The sequence below is a fragment of the Acyrthosiphon pisum genome, chromosome A2, assembly GCF_005508785.2.
Source record: "Acyrthosiphon pisum isolate AL4f chromosome A2, pea_aphid_22Mar2018_4r6ur, whole genome shotgun sequence".
Classification (NCBI taxonomy): Eukaryota; Metazoa; Arthropoda; class Insecta; order Hemiptera; family Aphididae; genus Acyrthosiphon; species Acyrthosiphon pisum.
In genome coordinates this window covers 7,960,864-7,980,860 of record NC_042495.1, presented here as the reverse complement: position 1 = coordinate 7,980,860, position 19,997 = coordinate 7,960,864, and the positions used below count along the sequence as shown (strand labels likewise).

The window sequence follows — 19,997 nt, the reverse complement described above, 5'->3', positions numbered from 1 at the left end:
TTGAATATAGCATAGAATATAGTGAATCCGATATAGTGAATGATCCGATTCCATTTAGAATTTCATTTAGAAGATCATAATTTATTAAGAAGAACTTCTCTACATCGTGCATTAGACCATTCGTACCATTCGTACAATCGTACCCAATACCTATTATCACCACCAGTAATCTAAGACCGTGATCACTAGACCACACATCGACTCGTATTATAGTACTAATCGTATAATAGTATTATTCATTATTATTATTATTATCGCCGAAGTAATAATAAGGTATTTAGAGTTAGTGAAAAAAAAAATAAAATAAATAATAATAATAATTTTCTTTACGGTTGCCAAAACCTATTAGTTTTAGTTATTGTGCGATATTCCTGTGTTCTGTCGACAAACAATAGAATACGGTGACGTGATTTCGTTTTTGTAACCCAATCGTTTTTCAATTTGTATTCGGAAATAATTAGGTAGGCGCATTTTATTCCTTGTGTTTTCATTTATCGAACATTACACAGATGAATTAATTCACGGGGCGTAACACTAACGTAAACATACAATTTTTGTTCAGGAATGTCCGACGGGGACGTGATCAAAGACAGCGTGGATAAGTTGGCGATTCACGATGACGACGAAATCGATTCCAACTACAAACCGCCGCCGGAAAAAACTATTGAAGAGCTCTTAAATGCTGACAAAGAAGACGCGAGCTTGCAAAAATACAAGGAAAAATTGCTTGGCGATGCTAACAGTGGGAAAATAATTTTTGGTAATTATAATTGACCAAAATTATTGGGAAGTGTATTGTGTCCAGTGGCACAACTTGGAGGGAGGCTGTGAGGCTTAGCCTCCTGACTAAGATTTAGCCTCCCAAATGTATCCCTTATTTATTTAGTTATAAGTATATAACCCCATGTGGGTTATTTTAAATAAATAGTTTTGTAATATGGGCTGTACGGATTTTAACCTTAGTTGCGTCTATGATTGTATCTAGGTAATGATAATACATTATTATAAATTTTATAACGAACGTTTAGAAAAAAAATTATTCAGTAATACCATTTTGCTATAACTTCTTTTATAGCCTTTCATATTTTAATAGTTTTTTGTAATCTAGGTTATTTAAAAATAAGTTTATTCTTATTTCAATGTCTTTATATTTTCTTTAAAACAAATTAAATTATTTTTACAAATACCTTATACTTATTGGACCTTATTGTAACCTATATTGGAAACTTCAGTAGGTACCTACAATATTAAATATATTTTTTACCAAATTATATTATTCGTTAAACTTACTATAGTTTGAAAAATATTTTTTTTTTTATTAAAAATTAGTGACAATCTTGAATTAATTTTTAATATTAGGTAATCAGTTTAATTAGGTACTTAAGCGTAACATACCTATCAGTTATTTTACATTTAAAACTACCTAGCTTAAATTTGAATTATAAGAATATTGTAAATAGGTTCAGTTTAATTTAATTACTCCAACACTTTTTATAATACAATTTATATTTTACTACTAATGAAGGGTAATAAGTTTGAACATTCTAAGTGAATTTTATTTTTTTTTCTAGATGAAGATAATCCAAATAAAGTGATTGTCAAGAAATTAGCATTATGTGTTACTGATAGACCAGACATGGAACTTGATTTGTCAGGCGATTTAACAAATTTAAAAAAACAGGTTAATATTTTCTTTTAAATTTTAAACCCTTTTTGTAATATATTAAAAATATAATAACATTTTAGGTGTTCATTATAAAAGAAGGAATATCATATAAGATTAGAATAGACTTTATAGTACAACGAGAAATTGTTCATGGTCTCAAATATGTTCAAAAGACTTATCGTCTTGGTGTACCAGGTAATATTTTTAAATACACTTAATATAATAATACTTTAAATACCATGGATCACCATTAAATATTTTTGGAGAGACACTTTAGAAATCTAGAAAGGTTTCGGATTGTATGTTTATGTTTTTCCCAAGAAAGTTAAGGCAAAATTAATAAAAACCTCATTTAATGCACCATTAGAAAAAAAAATTTCCTTTGCGGGACAAATAAGTCATGCACAGGCCGCATGTTAACTACATGCCACCATTTGGTTACCTCTGTTATATTCCAAAAAAAATTTATAATTTGAATTCATAGTTAATAAATGTATGTTAAAATGTTTTTTTTAAATATTTATATAATGACTCTTTGTTAATTAAAAATATATAATTTTTTTACATTTTTAAATTAAATACCTATTGTGCATTTTAAAATGTAGCCAAATAATTAAGAATTTAAAGGATGATAAAATATCTGATTAAATAAATGTTAAAAAAAAGGTGGGTAAGTGGATGTCGCTCTGCTGTACAGTAGGTTACAAGTGGGTCACTGTTATGGCTTTTCCTTAATTTTTCTTTTGTTTTTCACTGCGCTTTTGAAAACTACTGTGAAATTGTTACTTTTGACCCCCCAAAGTACCAACTAGATTCACTTTTTTATCAGAAAAGATACTGTGAACGAAATCCAAGCTTTTTTACTGTCGTAAAAGATGATGAGACACAAAAAAAAAAATTTTTAAAAAAACACACATCATTGTAAAAGCAATACATTCATCGTTTCACTCAGAATCTAAAATGGTTTTACAAAAATATAAAATTAATGTAGTATTTAATTTTTTTCTTATTATACTCATTACTCAGACGATTTATAAAAATTTTAGATTAATATAATTACTATTAACTACCTAACTATAGGCTTATAGCCTCAATATCTAAAGATAAATAGGTAACTCATATAAACTTCTCATTGGAAAATTATTTTATTCACATTTATATTTTATAAAATGTCATCGGTTTTATCTTTTCCAAGAATCAGAATTTTATTTAATGCATTATTAAAGGAGACATGGCATGGGCATACTCAGTGAATCAATCACTCTAAATTCTAATATTCTATATATTATTATAGACTATAGTATTATACTGAACTACACGTCATAATAACTATAAGGCTTAAAATATTATATAGGTACCTATTTAAATTTAAGATATTATTAGAACCGACATTATCACATTATTTCATTATTTATATTATATATTATAACAATATATTATAATTTGAAAATATATTCAATGCATTTGACATTATTAAGAAAAATACGATATCCTCCGTTGTAAGTTTTCACATAATATGGAAAAATATGAAGACACGTAGGTATGTGAAAACATATTGTAAAATAAAAAATAAAAAATGCAATATGTACTTTTAAAAATAAGTCAATCGTATTTTAAAAAATATACTTATAGATATTTACGTATAGGTATAAATAATACGTTAATACAAATCATGATAATAAATAATAATTGATAGTAATGTAATAAGTAAGTAAAAAATTTCATAATAATTCAAGTTAATAAGTAATTTAATAAAGTAAATACTGTTACTAAATTAGATTTTGAACTCTTATTTTTTTAAATCGGTATAAGAAATAACCTTCATAGGTAGCTGCTGTGATAACTTCAACCTATTTAATATTATTCCGGTATTTTTTATTTCCTCAACCATCATTGTAATTAATCAAATAACAAACATAAAAGGGCAAAAGCTCATATTATAATTAATTGATAAATAAATACTCTTGCTGTGGATAATAATATCATGAAATTCGCAGCAAGTTAAAATTACAAGCTTATAATCTAATTTTAAACTTTTATTTCAAAAAGTAATAAATATAATTTATGGTTAGAACTTATTAATTAAATGCTGATCAACGTAATTCGTGAGTTTTTAAACAACCAATTTAATAAATGTATTATGTATATAGAATGATTCACTAAACATACTCATTCCTGTTTATTATTTTAATAATGAATTATTTTGAATTCTAATTTTCGGAATACCGAGAATTTTCAAATACTTAAATTATTATGACTTTTTTGCCTGACATTTTTTAGCCGGTTATTTTTTTAAAAGATTTCTATTACCTAACGTATCTACATTCAAATTTTCACAATTAGTTTCTTATAGTTATTAAAATGTATATAAGTACTTAGGTCTAAGGATAATAGAACTTAAAAATGATTTGACAAAAATATAAAATAAATGTGATATTCAATCTAGACATCTAGTCCTCAGTAGGTAGATTCTTATCACACCCCAAAAAAGTTACCTAATAAATTATAAAATGATGAACTAATATATTTAATTACTATAATTTGGACCTACTATCTTTGGTACACAAAGTTAAATAATTAAAAAATACTCATGTGAAGTTCGATTTAGATTATACAATACAATTATCAAAAAAGTAATCTGATTAAGAATTTATAGTAAACAGGTGATTCTTGTAAAAAATAAGTTATCATTGCTACAACTCCTTAAATTATATAAAAAAACCTATACCTATGTATTTAAAAATATGGTCCTTAAGTGTACTTATAAATTCCAAAAATCAGAATTTGAATAGATTCATACAAAAAAATTAAGGTGAGTATAATGGTTTTTGAATCATCTTGTATATGTTTTTCATAAAACAATAATTTATATTTTGACAAGTAGGTAGGTACATTATAGAAATTTATATTTAATTACATTTTAAAAGCACATTATAGGTTTCAGTGAATTTAAACTAGATAATTATTTAGTTCAATCATACCTACACTTTATATAGTCATAACTTATAAACTTTTAGAAAAATACGTGTATTATCATTGTTTTCTTCGTACCCTAGATCGTCCGCTTCTATTAGCACCCGCACCTGTCACATGTAGTACCTACCTACATCTATCAGTTACTCCATATACTATCAGCTTGGTTCATTTTATGACAAAATATATTCATATAAAATCAATAGGGATTACTGATTATTGAATAATACTTTACATCCTGCCACTTTAATCTCTGAACTATATATACCATAAGGCATAAATACTTATAAAATCAGGCATAAATTACTAGCAAACTGTCGGAGTATATCGAGGGCCTGTCTATTAATAAAATAATTTTCACTAAAAACATAAATGCTATCTTAAAGAAGTTATTTTTTGTATTGTTAATATTAGCAACCTAGCTGTCTATAATTTAAGTTTAAGATCTAAAAAATATGTATTGAGATACTTATTTACATAAACATAAGCCATGGCTTCAAAAATTATTTTTACATGGGTCCGTGTACCACAAAAGGTTATGTACCTACTGCTGTATTATATATGCATAATTAAATGATTAATAGTTTAAAGTCTAAGTTTTTATTACTGCTAATTCATCAATATTTTGTGATCGAGAAAAAATTCAAACAAACAATATAAATATTTAGTTTAACACGTCAAACTCTTTAATACATCTAAAAATTTTAAATGATAAGTTACCTACACTTATCTAAATATTATGTTAAATTTGATAGGATATTAGATGATCACATATTGATTAACTTTTTATACCAATTAACATTTATTAAATAATACACAATATGTTATAATAGATGTACAGTGTACACATATATTATATTATTATATTATATGACTACATGAGTATGGATTTTTATCAAACTTTTGATACGATTTCCTCCATTACGCTTACACTTACTCAATTAGTTGTCATTACAATATTGACCTCCATGATTTGGTGATGGGCCGGTATTGAACTATAAAGTGAGATCTATTAACCATCATTAACATCTATACATTTAATATTCTATAAATATATAAAATAGACAAATACAATTAATGTAATTGTATATAGATGTAAGTATTTATGTCAATTGTTGAAATTATTACAGTGAAATATAATAATACTTAACATATATATTTTATAATAATGAACATAATTGAAACTATTTCTTTGATAATCTTCAACATTTTATATACAAGGCTTTCGATGTAAATATATGAAACATGTAATAAATATATATCATGTCTTATGGTTTTGTATTTTTGTAGTTAAGTGTATCATTAAAAATATACCTACATTCATTTCATCAAGTACGAAAATATAAAATTATATTTTTACACGCAACTGCCAAATTCTAATATTGATTTAATCATTAAGGCAAAATTATTTTGTGGAAAAAAGGTACTTAATGTTTTTTTATTAAGATAATGTTATGGTAATTTTTATATATGAAGGCAGTGTAGTTACAATGCTATATAATTATAGGCACTGTATGTCCATATTTTATATTAAATTATGTACCTACCTATTCAATTTGTAATAGTTATATGATTGATATTTGTATATGAATTTAATTACGTTTGATGAACTTTTATTGAACTTTTATTTTAAGAATATTATTTCAATGATAATAAATAATAATAGAGGAATATAGTGTACAAAATAAGACTCCCGTGGTCCCAACGACTTGCCGACTGAAAGATTAAGATGCTCATAAAATAGATAACATTAAAAATTAATAGGTAAATGCTTTGTTTTTTTTGCATATGACGTACATATAGTTTTTAGTGGTAATAATTCATTTTTTTTTTGTATTTATTTTCATATTATTGTACTAATAATATATTTATTGCCACTATAAGTACAAAATAACAACAAAATATATCATACCTTTATTTGCTGCTGTAAACCAAATAAAAACTAAATCAATTATAGTGCACAACAATAAATTAATAAAATATTTATTAGAAATACGGTTTTGTAATATTAAGAATTATTCCATAACTTACCGAGTTATTATCTATAATATGACATGTTTTTAAAAATTCAGCGGTTCAAATATGTTTAAATATCTAAAGAATTATAATAATATACAAGATTATAATATTAGATATTTCTAAATTATAAGAGTAGTAATTCTAAAATCTTGTCGATTTTATTTCAAATATTATTCTTTTATACTATCAAAAATATTTACTGTATTTGTAATATGAATGGAATAATAATACAATAATAATTTGATTTATTTATTTTATTTAAATTTAAATTTATTATTCTCCTAAATTATTAGTAAAGAATAAGAATTGGTAAATTAGGTAATCACGCTGCTGTGTAGTATAGGAGTCAGTTTATCTGGTCATTTAGTAGGTCACTTCAATAAATTAAACATATCAAACTATCAAGTATCGTTATAGTTTCTTTTGTTCATAAGAACTTATTAAGTTTGTAACGGAAGTGAAAAAGTTAATATTTAGCAAAAGGAAAAAGTGTTAAATTGACGATAGATATAAGTATCGATTAATTAGAACCCTTAAATAAATTAAATGTATTTATATATACTCGTACATTAATAATAATAGTTTTGTTAAAAATTAAAAAAAAAAAAAAACAGTTTATAAAAAACACACTGACGTGGTGCCACCATTGGGTGACTTCCCCCTCCCGCTAATCAACCCACATCCAATTTACTTATTGTACTACATATAAATACAGAGTGTAAATATAAATTTTTGTTTAATAAAAAAAAAAAAAAACACAAATGAGTGAAAAAATATTGACTTATTATTTTTTTCCCTTACAAGTAAATAAATTACAAAAGTGTATCCCGTTATTTGTCACAGTAAAATCTATGGTAATGGATATGATCAGCGGTCCAGTGGACGATCTACGTCAATAACTGAGTTGGAAACCTTCGAGGAAACCACAAAATGAATACTGTTCCAAGATATTGATGTTGAAAAAAGATGAAGCATTTTAAGAGACATAAGTAATAAAAAAAAACACAGAAATCTGCCAGGTTCAAAAAAAATTGCAAACACAGTACACAAAAATTCACGTTGACCACATTTTATATTTAAAAATTATAAATTAAAATAATAAAATATTCTTAAAACGAATTACGAATTTAAAAAAAAAGAATTTTCAATTTTGAACGGGATACGTTAATCTAACTTCAGGCGCCCAATGTTTACCCGGTAGGCAACTAATACTTGGTTTTTGCTCGTGTAGTTGCGTGGACGTTGTAGGTTTTCGATCTATCTAAGGACTACAAAAGTTATATTTGTATTAGGTATAGCAAAGCGAAATACTTCTATAGTTCTATCCACTTAATTATTGTATGTCCTTCACAAATGTAACAAATTATACATTTGATTTATCTGTTAAGTTTCCTAGATACTTAATATAATGACGTAACATCTATCATTTTATTGTAAGTTCATCATTAAAACGTTATATATATTCAAGTCAATTTTTCGAAATTTTATTTATTTCTTACAACAACTTTAAACATATTTTTACTTACGTTAACATACAATCTTTCTTCTCATGTGTAATATTTCTTTTTTAACACTGCATCACTCCGTTGGCGAAATAGGTTTTTACTTCTATCTACTCTTCTATCCATGCAGTATAAGGACCACTGTAGACTTTAGGATCTCCTTAAATATACTAATGAGTATATTTTTAAATTTTTTCACTGGTCACCAGATTAGAATCACCGGAAGGAGTTCAATATCAGTCTAATTAAGAATACTTTTAAAATGTACCTAATCCGAATACGTATTTAAATACTTCATATAATTTGTGTTTGAAATACGAATACTCTCTTTCAAAAGGATTTAAATATAAATACAAATACTTTTTTTTTAGGATACCACCTATAAAATATTTTACGTTTATATAATAAATAAATGCATATTCACAAACATTTGATTGAAATTATTATGCCCCTGTTTTTCCGATATCTTTTAAATATAATAGATTATATATTATGATGATAATTAATTAATAATTATTGATAAAATCAATATTATATTGTGAAAACTTAAAATATGACGTATTTAATATAGGTATATTATAGCACAGAATTTATAATTTCATTCTGTGATTAGAGTAACAAATTATTATCACACGGCGTACTGGGTATGCAATAAAGGTACAACCACGCTATCATGAATTCATTTTTCCAGTATTTCGCACATAAATATTAGTAGAGGTACTCACCGGGTGAAAAAGCTTATAGCTACAGTTAAGATTTCAAAAACTTCTTAGTTATTTGAATAAAAATGTTTTATATTCTTTTTATGTTATTCTTTATTTTTCTTATAATAAAACAAAAATAAGGATGTTTTATAAAATTAAAAAAAATTTGCTGTGAGAGTTTTCTAGGATTTCTAAAAAATTTAGGTAATGTTGATAATTCAGTTGCGGATTTGATTCATCTTCTAGGCGGGGGGGGGGGGGGGGAATATCCTTGTGGTCTAAAAATTTTTACTTTTAACCATTTACACACTTATAACCTATAGGCCTATACAGAGGAAAAAACATGTATCCACACTGGTACAATTTGTAGGCCGTGATTTAAACTTGTGAACACTCTGAACTTCTATACAGATTTCTGAAAGAAATTATTATTTATAGGTAGTTTATAAAGTCTGGGGGGCATGGCCCCTATGTGGCTATGCCCCACTCCTCATAAACTGCGCGCCTGCACTAGTTAAAATCATTCAAGACGTCAAGAATATCGAAAAAAATAGTTTCATCGTCGAAATCTATTTATTATAAATTAAAATGATTACTTCGTACATTATAAAATATTAGAATTAGAATAGTCTGTATTATTTAATGTTTATTTTAACTCCATATATTACAAGTGTGAAGAGGATTTTCTTGTAGTATTAAATTAAAATAAAACAAAAACACAAAATTAAAATTACTACTGGTTGTTATAACGTTCACTACTAGCCTATATTGTGTGGTACCTATCTATTACCTATTGACGCTGGCGTAGAGCGCCCGTTTCCAGTATACTTATTAGTTATTACTTACTTACAAAACATTATAATTTAATATAGTTATGTACCCTTATGTACAGTGGCGCATTTAAGGAGGGGGAAACTGGGGCGAATGCCCCGGGCGCAAAATTTTAGGGGCGAGAACATTTTTATAGTGTACCATTACCTATAAGAACTTTTTAAAATAATATTTCTGTTTTTTAAACCTACTAAAATTACAGCAGCAGACATAAGAATATCAGCTGAGCATTTAAAAATGAATATACAATACAGATTTGTGAACATAATTTTCCAATGATTTTATTCATTTTGGCAGTTATTTAAAAACCATATCCAATTCTCCTCCAGGTATTCAAGACATGTTAGTGTTTATAAGAAAAAATTATTTGAACGATAGCTTACCTTATAAGAGGTTAACTTGGAAGCTACACCTGCATGCCATCTCTAGGTCTTAATATTATTAAATACATATATGTATACCTATATTATAGTTAAAATCCACAATCTTTCAAATTTAGTTATATAACTAGGCAATACTAGTTTTCACAACTCCCATTCGTATAAATATATATTTATGTAATATACGGTGTATATTTGTTTCCAAAATTCAAATAACTTATTTTTTAAAAAGCCATATTATCCTATAAATCAGAAAGATCACACCAATGTAATTTTTACTTTATTATTTTACAATAAGTCAAAAACATATTATTATTATTACTATTATTATTTATTAAACTCCAAAACGTAAATTTTACATATTATAACAAATATGGTGATAAGGTGTAAGTGTAATTAAATATATACAATAAGTCAGGGGCGTATTTGATTTAGTTATATGGGGGGGGGGGCCTTTTCTAGAAGAAAATATAATGCTAAATATTCAATTTCAAAGGAGATTTCTAGTTAGACAACTACCTATAAATTAAAATAAATAATCTTTAATTTGGTCATAAATTCAAGCCCAGATTGAGACCTTCAGAGGCCATGGTGCCAATACGTAGTTGTGAGACCAAACCAATAAAAAATGGCTATGTGCCCCCACTTAATGTAATTTATTACCACTCAATGTAATTTTAAGCCGAGAAGACTATGGGCCCTTTACATACATGGGCCCGGGGACGTGGTCCCTTTGCCCCCCTTATCTGGGATTGGCGATAATGTAAATCGTTATGGGAGTATGCAACTGTTTATGTGATAAGATGACTGCTCTGACTACAAAATAAACGCCTATCCCCAATCAGCTATAACACAATAATATTATGTTTTCAAATTATTATATGAAAACATGTACAATTTAAAAAAAAATTCGTACATCATAGTATGCAGTATGCACCTATTTCAACTATGTAAAAACCAATTATTATTCAAGTCATGGGGAGGGCATTCACGCCCACTGAACCCCTCAAATACACCACTGCAATAAGCTAGCACATATAAATAACTAAATACAGAAATATATTATAATTATATAATTATTTTGTATAACTTAATCAATTGGTTTTTCCCACGGTCGTATAAGATCCAACTCAGCTATTATGCAGCTAAGTACTTTATTTTCTGAATTTCTCGCCTTTGCCTCTGCTTTAAATCTTCCATAATATCCCAGTTTGGAAAAGTTGCCATCTATTAATTTTTTTATATCCATTCCTGATGTAATATATGTGCCCTATAAAATAAAAACAATATAAATAGGCAAATTTACATAAATATTTAGATGGTGAAGCATGTGTGCGCTAAGTAAAGTGCAATTTTATTTAAGTACTATGTTTTTAGATTTTATTAATACTATTATTATTATTAAATTTTATTGTACTCCGTTCACAAGATGTTGATCTATTATTTTAGTAAATATTGAAGTAAAGTTTTTTGGAATATACATATACTATAACACAACAATTAATTAAAACGTGGTTTCCGGTATAATGAAAAAATATAAATTTATAACTCATAAATATGAATTTACATGTGCACTTATCACCACTGAAGGTTTGACTATGTACCTAGTATGTATAATACTATAATTGTATTGGTAAATTGAAAATCAAAATAAAGTAATAACATTGATTACCAATATTATATAAGTTATAAGTAGGTACCTGCAGATGATACAGCTTACAAATTGTAGAAGTCATAACTACTCATAAGCATATTCAATTGATAAGTTAGGACAGTTTTACTACCTATTAAATAAATTGTATAAATATATACAATACTATCCATCATAATACGGTATTATTATTAATTTTTTCCAAACAAATTTTTCATTTAACAGCTTTGTATAGAAACTATAGAACTATATCTATTTAGAAACTATCTTATATACAAGCATATCTTTCAGATTTATTATCATAGAACACTATTTTCACCCCCGATGAATCGAGCAAAGTTTCCTTTATATATCGGAAGAGAGATCGGTAGAGGCGCATTTTAGATTTTGTGCGAAGCGATGGGTGTTACATACAAATGTATGTTATATTCGTATTTATTGAGTGTACCTATTATTATATATTTCATCCACCCCCATCAAAATTCCTAAATACGCCACTGCATTGATTACCAATCATATATAAGTTATAAGTACCTACAGATGATACAGCTTACAAATAAACATATTCAATTGATAAGTTAGGACAGTTTTAGTATCGTATATCGGAAGAGAGATCGGTAGAGGCACATTTTAGATTTTGTGCGAAGCGATGTGTGTAGTAACGTGACAATAAGGTTGTTTTTTTTTTGTGTTTAATGACAGATTCTATAGCAGAGAAAAATGCATCATCCTGCAATATTAGGGTGGGATTTGGTAACGTTATACCTGTAAATAGTTATACTCTCTTAAGATAGTTAATTTGCCACAGGCAACATGTGCAGGATTAGTTAGTAATATCAAATATGCGATATTTTCGCCAAAATTAGTTCGACACTTCAACCTAACATATTATGCTAATTGAAAAAAAAATCATTTATTGTCATACCAATAAATCATAAAATATCATAAGAAATAGAATCTGACAAGGCAATGAAATAATTTATTACTGAATTCAATATAATATATATTATATTTATATCCAATACAGTATAAGTAACCAACTCAAAGGCGTGATACACTCGAAACCAACAACTACCTATACCTACAGCAGAGCGACTCTCTTGGTTTTAAAATGACTTTACATCAACTTCACCTTTAGGCTTTAATAACCATTCTTAATAATCAATCTCAGTAAAATTATTATTTTTATTTTAAATAATAATAAAAAACGAGAAGATTAATATGTCAAAATAACATAAAATAATAGTTTTAATACTTTACCGCTGGTATTGGACACTTAGAGGTGGGAATGTTAAAATCTTTAATTACTGAATTCCATGCATTTCCTAGTATAAATTTCAATGAACTACATGCATTTTTGCCTTTGTAAAAATTTGAATTTGGTATCCAACCACCTGTTGAGCCCCAAATTGAAGCGGTAAATTCATACTACAAAAAAAAAATAAAATACTAGATAATTGAATCATGAACCACTAATATTTACTTTTCAAGTGAACATAAATTGTTTTCTAATTTAAAAATCATACAAATACAAATTTTAAGTCATTCAATAACTATATATGTATAGTATATATTAAAATGTATATACTTACTGTTATAGTATCGTCAAAAGGAATCAAAAATGTAAAATTCCCTTTCAACTCTGTAATTTTTAATGTCTTTTTACTTAAATAAACATTCATTTGAAGTGATTGGTTGCTTATTGATTTACAAGGATAAACTAAACGAAGTACTATACGATATTCTCCCTGTAATTAGAATAATATATTATGTAAGTTATAAGTAGAAATTATTTAGTAAATTATAAACATAAATGATAATCATAAAAATAAGTAAAATGCTTAATAAATCAAGCAGATTATTAATTTACCATAGGCAAGTTTGGCATAAACAGGCTTTGTGTTTCAGACAACGAGAAAAATCCAATAAGAATGAACACTTTTATAAAAACCATTTTTTTTATGATACCTACTTTTTTCAACAATGATAGAGTACCTACCTGTTCAATACGTTTTCAACATTAAGAATGAATAACAGTATAATAAACTATAAAATGTATTGATACATTTAGAGGGATTTGTATACAGTAGATGTAACCTCTAGAAACGGTATTTATATAATTTATATTAATTATCTATTTAATCGGAAATCAGAAAAAAGGAATATCTAAAATCAGTCCGGAAATAGTACATTTTTACTCAATGGTAAAAAGTGATCTAAATTAGATAACAAGCAATTGTTTAATTTAATATCTATGTTAATAATTTTAAATTTTAGGTGGAAATTAAATAATTTGAAGAATTATTTATAAAATACCATTGTGCATGTATTTGCATGCATAGTTATCATTATCTATGTCCTAAATGTATCCTCATTTAATATATTGAAGTACATAACAATTTTTTTTCAAATTATATACATTATAAATATATACATTTTACCATTGACTATATACAGCCGTGAGCCATACAACTATAATATATAGGTAAGTAATTATTATGGTATTATAAACTATTATTGGTATATTGCTTTAGTCATTTGTATATAATAATAATATTTACTTATTGGCTTATAGCAGTTAGACATTTCTCAAACGACCATATTAATAAAAAAATAATTTGGAAACCTAAAATCCATTTCCTCCGGTTATAGGATTATTAAATATGAATGATACAATTTTTAATATCACACGAAATGATTAAACTATATACCAAGTTCTAGCTGCAGATATTTTAGATAAATGATACCTAGTTGGTAATAATATAACGTTCGAAAAAACAGAGCAAAGACATACAATTTTCAATATTTATGAACCAACTAAATTCAATTTGCTATCAGAAATAACCCTTAAATTTTGAGATCGAATCATTATATATAAAACGTGTACATACATTTGCAAAAAACACACATCATTGTAAAATCAATGATTGACATTCGTCGCTCCGCTCAGAATCTTCTGAGACTTCCCTTACGGCTAACGGTATAATACCTGTACATTATACCAAATACAAATTGAAATACGAATCCTCGTTGAAATATTATAATAGAATATATTATTATATATTTATACGCGTATAAAGGTAGGTACATATAATATAATATTATAATATAATATAATCTATACAATATATAAAATCCAAATACCACTAAGTCACCGATCAAAAACTACTCAATGTACGAACTTGAAATTTGGAATAGAGGTTCTTCTCATATTTTCACCGTGCAATAAGAAAGGATTTGCCGAAATCCTTTTCGCAAAACGAGCGACAAAACGAGGGAGTGGTACGTAAAATAGTACATTGTGTCCGGGCTGTAAGTCGCCCTCTATACGTTCTTTGCAGATCATCTCCACGGAAAGACGTGACGGCGGTCGACGGCGTCGCGAGCTTTCACGTGGTTGTCGACACTCAAGAACATCGGCTGGCGGATCGGCGAGCGCCCGGCCGCAGCGGACGGCGGTAGCGGTGGCGACTATAGCTGTAATATGAGGACTATTGCGACACGGCGCGTGACTAAACGAGTAGTCTAAAATTTGAAAGTGGGGAAGCCGTGGTCGTTTCGCTGACACCCCCTCCCCCTAATCAAAAGCCTTTGTAAATCGTTGGGGGTTGCAGCACAAATGAAAGCTGTAGTTGGTTCGAATCCTGCAAAATTCAGAGTTTCAGGGGATGGGTGCCAGAGACTTAGGGAAATGCATCTTGGATCATATCATCGGCAGCCTATGATTTGTTCTGATCGTTATCGCACAGGTATTATAATAATTATTGTGTTATTATTCGGGCTTACTTGACGTTAATTATTTTATATATATTATAATATATGCGTATCGCATATTATTATCATATGATGTTAATATTATGCCATCATATAATATAATATTATGTAACTATGTAAGTACCTAAGTGAATTATACACGTGTGGGCGTATGTAGATCTGAAAATATCACATCGGCAGATCACCAACGCTGTCTATTATATTTTATAGGCGAGGTACACTTGACTCCTGCTGTACCTACTGTAGAGTGGTTACCTAGGTTCTAGGTACTTACCTCTTTTTTGTTTTAGGTTTTCCGGATTATTAAGATAAGTCCTTGAAATATTCATATCTGTAGGTACATTGAGGGGGGGGGGTTATACAGACTAGATTCATTAGAATGATATATCCTTCCAGTATAACTAGAAAAATCATGACAAAACAAATATTATAATATGTAGATTATATAAATTGTATGGTTGTGATTTACCTGTATACATTCTGGGGACTACAGCCCACCTAAAAAACAATTATTTTAAAATAACCCATAGGGAGCTTCTATCTAAATCAACAAGGGATAATTTTGGAAGGACTAAATCGTCAGAGTGCTACGTTGTACTAATGTCTGTATAGAACTGTGTATGTAATAATAATTGTTTCATAACATAATTGTGACCCACCATTCCTGTTGCCTATTATTGGAATGACGACACTGAAGAAAGCATCGCAATAACAGAAAACAAAATCGGAACAATCATCGATCTTGTCAACTATAGTCTATAACTTGTTGAAACTGAACATAAAAACTTAAAATAGCCAAACCTGAAGGTTCCAGTCCCTGGACTATGTATATAACTTTTCAATTCTGCAATCAATTATTTTCCATCTCTATAGGTAACTGTAATGCATGTGTTAAATTTGAATTCAATGATTTTAATGACACATCATTACATAGGTACAAAAACGATTCTGAGCGAAGACAGTTTGTCAGCCTATATTACTAAGAATATTTTTATTTTCATTACATTATATTTTTGATATTGCTAAGAGAAAATTGAAAAATGTATTGATTTTTATATTATATATATTTTTATTTTAAATTATTAAACATAATAAATTACTTTTGTGTTTTTGTAATTTAATGAAAAAAATAAAAACAAAATAATTGTCTATGTTATTTATTGATCAATTATTTTGATTAGCTAACTTAAGTACCTAAGCAACTTCTATAACTGAGTACTAGTTTTAAATAGTAATAGGTGTACTAAAACGGGTTTAAGCTAAAAGTTAAAAGTTAAAGGTTATTCAATACGATTTGTTGTCCATTACATAATAAAGGCTATACGGTAATAGTCGTCCAGAAGAGGGGCACATGACCCAGGCACCAGGCACATGGTCAGCAATTGGATTCTTTTATTGACCATTAATAACTATTATTATACAATTTATTGTGTGTTTTTATTAGGTTTTTTATAGATCAATTTTTAATTTATTTCAAAAAATTTCGGAACTCATACATCATGAGTTATTACTATTATAAATCTATAAGTATTTATAAGCATAACTCTAAAAATCAGAACTAAACAGTAGAACTGCACATTCACACAGAGACACGGAGTACCAAATACCAATAATCCAATGACCCACTGCAGGCTGCTATACTTCGTCAATGAAAAATTCTGAATCATGAATCGTTCATAATATTATAAATTTATCTTATCCATTCAGTACAAGTCAGTTATTGAGTTATTAGCTCGGCATAATCTGCATAATATATGAATTTTAACATGGATATATTTTTGGGAGACAAGTTTTTTTTTCTAACCGATTTTCGTAACGCTTTATTTATTACGTATTGAAACTCACATTTTTAAAAAATATTTTCGCTATAGAAATCAAAATTATTAGTAAATGCTGTAATCGGAAATATAAATCCACAATCACATGGCTGATCACAATATAATAATAATAACAATAATATATAATAATCACAATGGCTTAGAAGCGGGTGTGTAGGATAACTTAATCTATGTGCATATTTTATATTATATTATAATATTGTATTATTGTGATTATTATTTTTACGAATGTTTGTATAATACAGATCTTTATCGTACATACAACAATTATACGAATGAATGAATGAATGGATTTCATCTAGTTTTATGACATAAATGTAATGGGATAGAACCTTGTCGAAAAATAAATTGCGTTTTACGTATATAATAGGTACTGCATTCAATGTATTGTACACAGTACACATATATTATAGGTACCTATAGGTGATTTGGTATTGACAGAGTATAGACTATAGGTGTATATACGCGTTTTCTACGTATAAATAGCTATATGTACTGGACAGTGTACACAATATACATTATACACACGTATATAGGTATATACGCGGTAAATACTAATTGCGAATGGAACGTACTAGATGCTCGCATAAGCGTATAAACCAGTAGTAATAACTAATAAGTACTGCAGATACATATAAACATATAAACATATTAACTATATATAGTACCTAGTACCTACCTAGTATACCTACTAGCTATATACTATTATATAGGTATGCCACGCGTTGGAAATTAAACGGGTAAGACGTATACCGAATGGCCATCGGAGCGCGACAGAAACTTAAAACATAAAAACAAATGTTTGTGTAATAATACCTAAGTATAACGTTTACTATAGTCTTTAATATATACATACGCTGGTCCTTCTCTCGTTTGCTGTCAAATTTCAACGCAGGTAACCTATACCAGTACCTAGTACCTATATACCATCATAGACCTACGACCTACGTCGTTGTAGTGTTTATTATTACGATGTATGATTAAACAAAATTTCTCCTCACGTATGTGAGAGGCGATCAACGTGGTGGCGATGTCGTACGCATATAATAATATAATATTATATGTATTACACGTATAATGTATATATAATATTATACAGGTACCGCGCGATGTCTGACCGCGGTCCGCCAGCCAGCGCTACGTGATATAATATTGCTCAATTGCTGTGTTTTTTCGCAGACGTCTAGACAGACGGCTTCGGTTATAGAAACCGTAAATTATTAATAATATACAATAATACGACTCATAAGTCATATTATATACCTTATAGATCCGTAATCAGTATAAATCAGTAAAACAGTAGTGCACTAGTGCTACGTGCGTACTGACATGTGCCGTGAGAATATTCCAAAAAGGTGAAAATAATATGTTATATTCTGAAATATTTCCACAAAATTATATTATTTAGAGTTATTAAGATACATTAGACACATAGAGAGGTAATTTTTCAATTTCTTTATGTTTTCATGTGGAGGAAAATAGAGGTGGACGTCGACATCCCTAGAGCAAAGCGAACGAGGCCTTCGCCCGGACACCGCTGCTGTTCATGCCATATATTATAAATTATAATTATATATCTAAATATCTAATATTCTAATATATACTATACCTAGAGGCTAGAGTCTATAAATTATGTAGGTATACATCAGAAATCTGTACATAGTATGCAATATGCCAATAAACACAAACTAATTTTCAACTGTGTATTTTTTATATAATGATTTAGCTATATTTTAAACTCATCATAATTATTAAACGTTTAAAATATTACAAACATTAAATTATTAGGTGTTTAAATATTGATTTGGTTATTGCATGGAAATAATTTTTTTTAAGAGGACGTCATATAACCGCATATTATGTTGTCTCCGTCCTACTAATTCACGGGTATACCTACCTAACAGCAAATTTATCGTTTTGAATAATCAATTTTACTCAGGTATTTTTTTAATTTTGTAAAATGAATTGACCTTTTATCAAATTCATACCTATTACCAAAATAAGTTATGAGCATTTTAAAAATTGTGTAAAATTAAAACATCCAAAATAGGCTCCTAGATAAAATGGAATCTAGGAAAAAAGAACCCCATACCAACTAAATAAATGATCCTTTTTTATTTTGATTTACATAATTAAATATAATCATAATATAATCAATACATTTATCTATGTACACAAGTATAGCTGCAATCTGCATTTTACATTGCCAATAATTGTTATTTGTCATTACTCATTTGTACATAATATTTAAATAATTGTAAAATCATAAAATTTACACCAATAATAAAGTATTATGTATTTAGTTGGTACGTGGCTTTTTTACTGTATTTTGATATCTGGGCTTTTTTTCCGAATACCATAAAATGTTTACTATGAGAAAAAAAAATGATAGTAGATAATTTAAAAAAAAGCGGAGTAATAACTTTTTATGGGGGAGGGGACTATGTCAACGCCATAAATCATAATATCCATATTACACCTCGAATCCCTCCAGAACCAACTCCTGAATTTTATTTGTAGGTAATTGTAGGTAATCTATATTTATCTATATATTGAAAAATACATAAGCAAAACACATCTACAGATGTTCTTCCTAGCAACATGTCCATGAATTGCCACAATGTTCTTTTGGTCCTGATCTATCACTTTGATCTACCAT

At 27.7% G+C, this 19,997-nt stretch overlaps 2 protein-coding genes across 2 annotated transcripts; one reads left to right on the top strand and one right to left on the bottom strand.

The window, feature by feature from the left end:
• The first annotated feature begins 309 nt into the window (after positions 1 to 309).
• LOC100569910 (rho GDP-dissociation inhibitor 2-like) lies at positions 310 to 2,553 on the top strand. The gene is given in 4 exon segments (NM_001246046.1): positions 310 to 461; positions 563 to 760; positions 1,572 to 1,681; positions 1,747 to 2,553. Coding segments are annotated over 3 exon segments (444 nt in total). The 5' UTR covers positions 310 to 461; positions 563 to 564; the 3' UTR covers positions 1,885 to 2,553.
• Positions 2,554 to 11,113: 8,560 nt separating this feature from the next.
• On the bottom strand, positions 11,114 to 14,642 carry LOC100570461. Its single transcript, XM_008186649.3, has 4 exons — positions 14,618 to 14,642; positions 13,319 to 13,474; positions 12,987 to 13,154; positions 11,114 to 11,345 (listed from the first exon to the last, which is right to left on the bottom strand). Exons 2-4 carry the CDS (start codon positions 13,406 to 13,408, stop codon positions 11,166 to 11,168), a joined length of 438 nt encoding a protein of 145 aa, XP_008184871.1. The 5' UTR covers positions 13,409 to 13,474; positions 14,618 to 14,642; the 3' UTR covers positions 11,114 to 11,165.
• Positions 14,643 to 19,997: the final 5,355 nt, after the last annotated feature.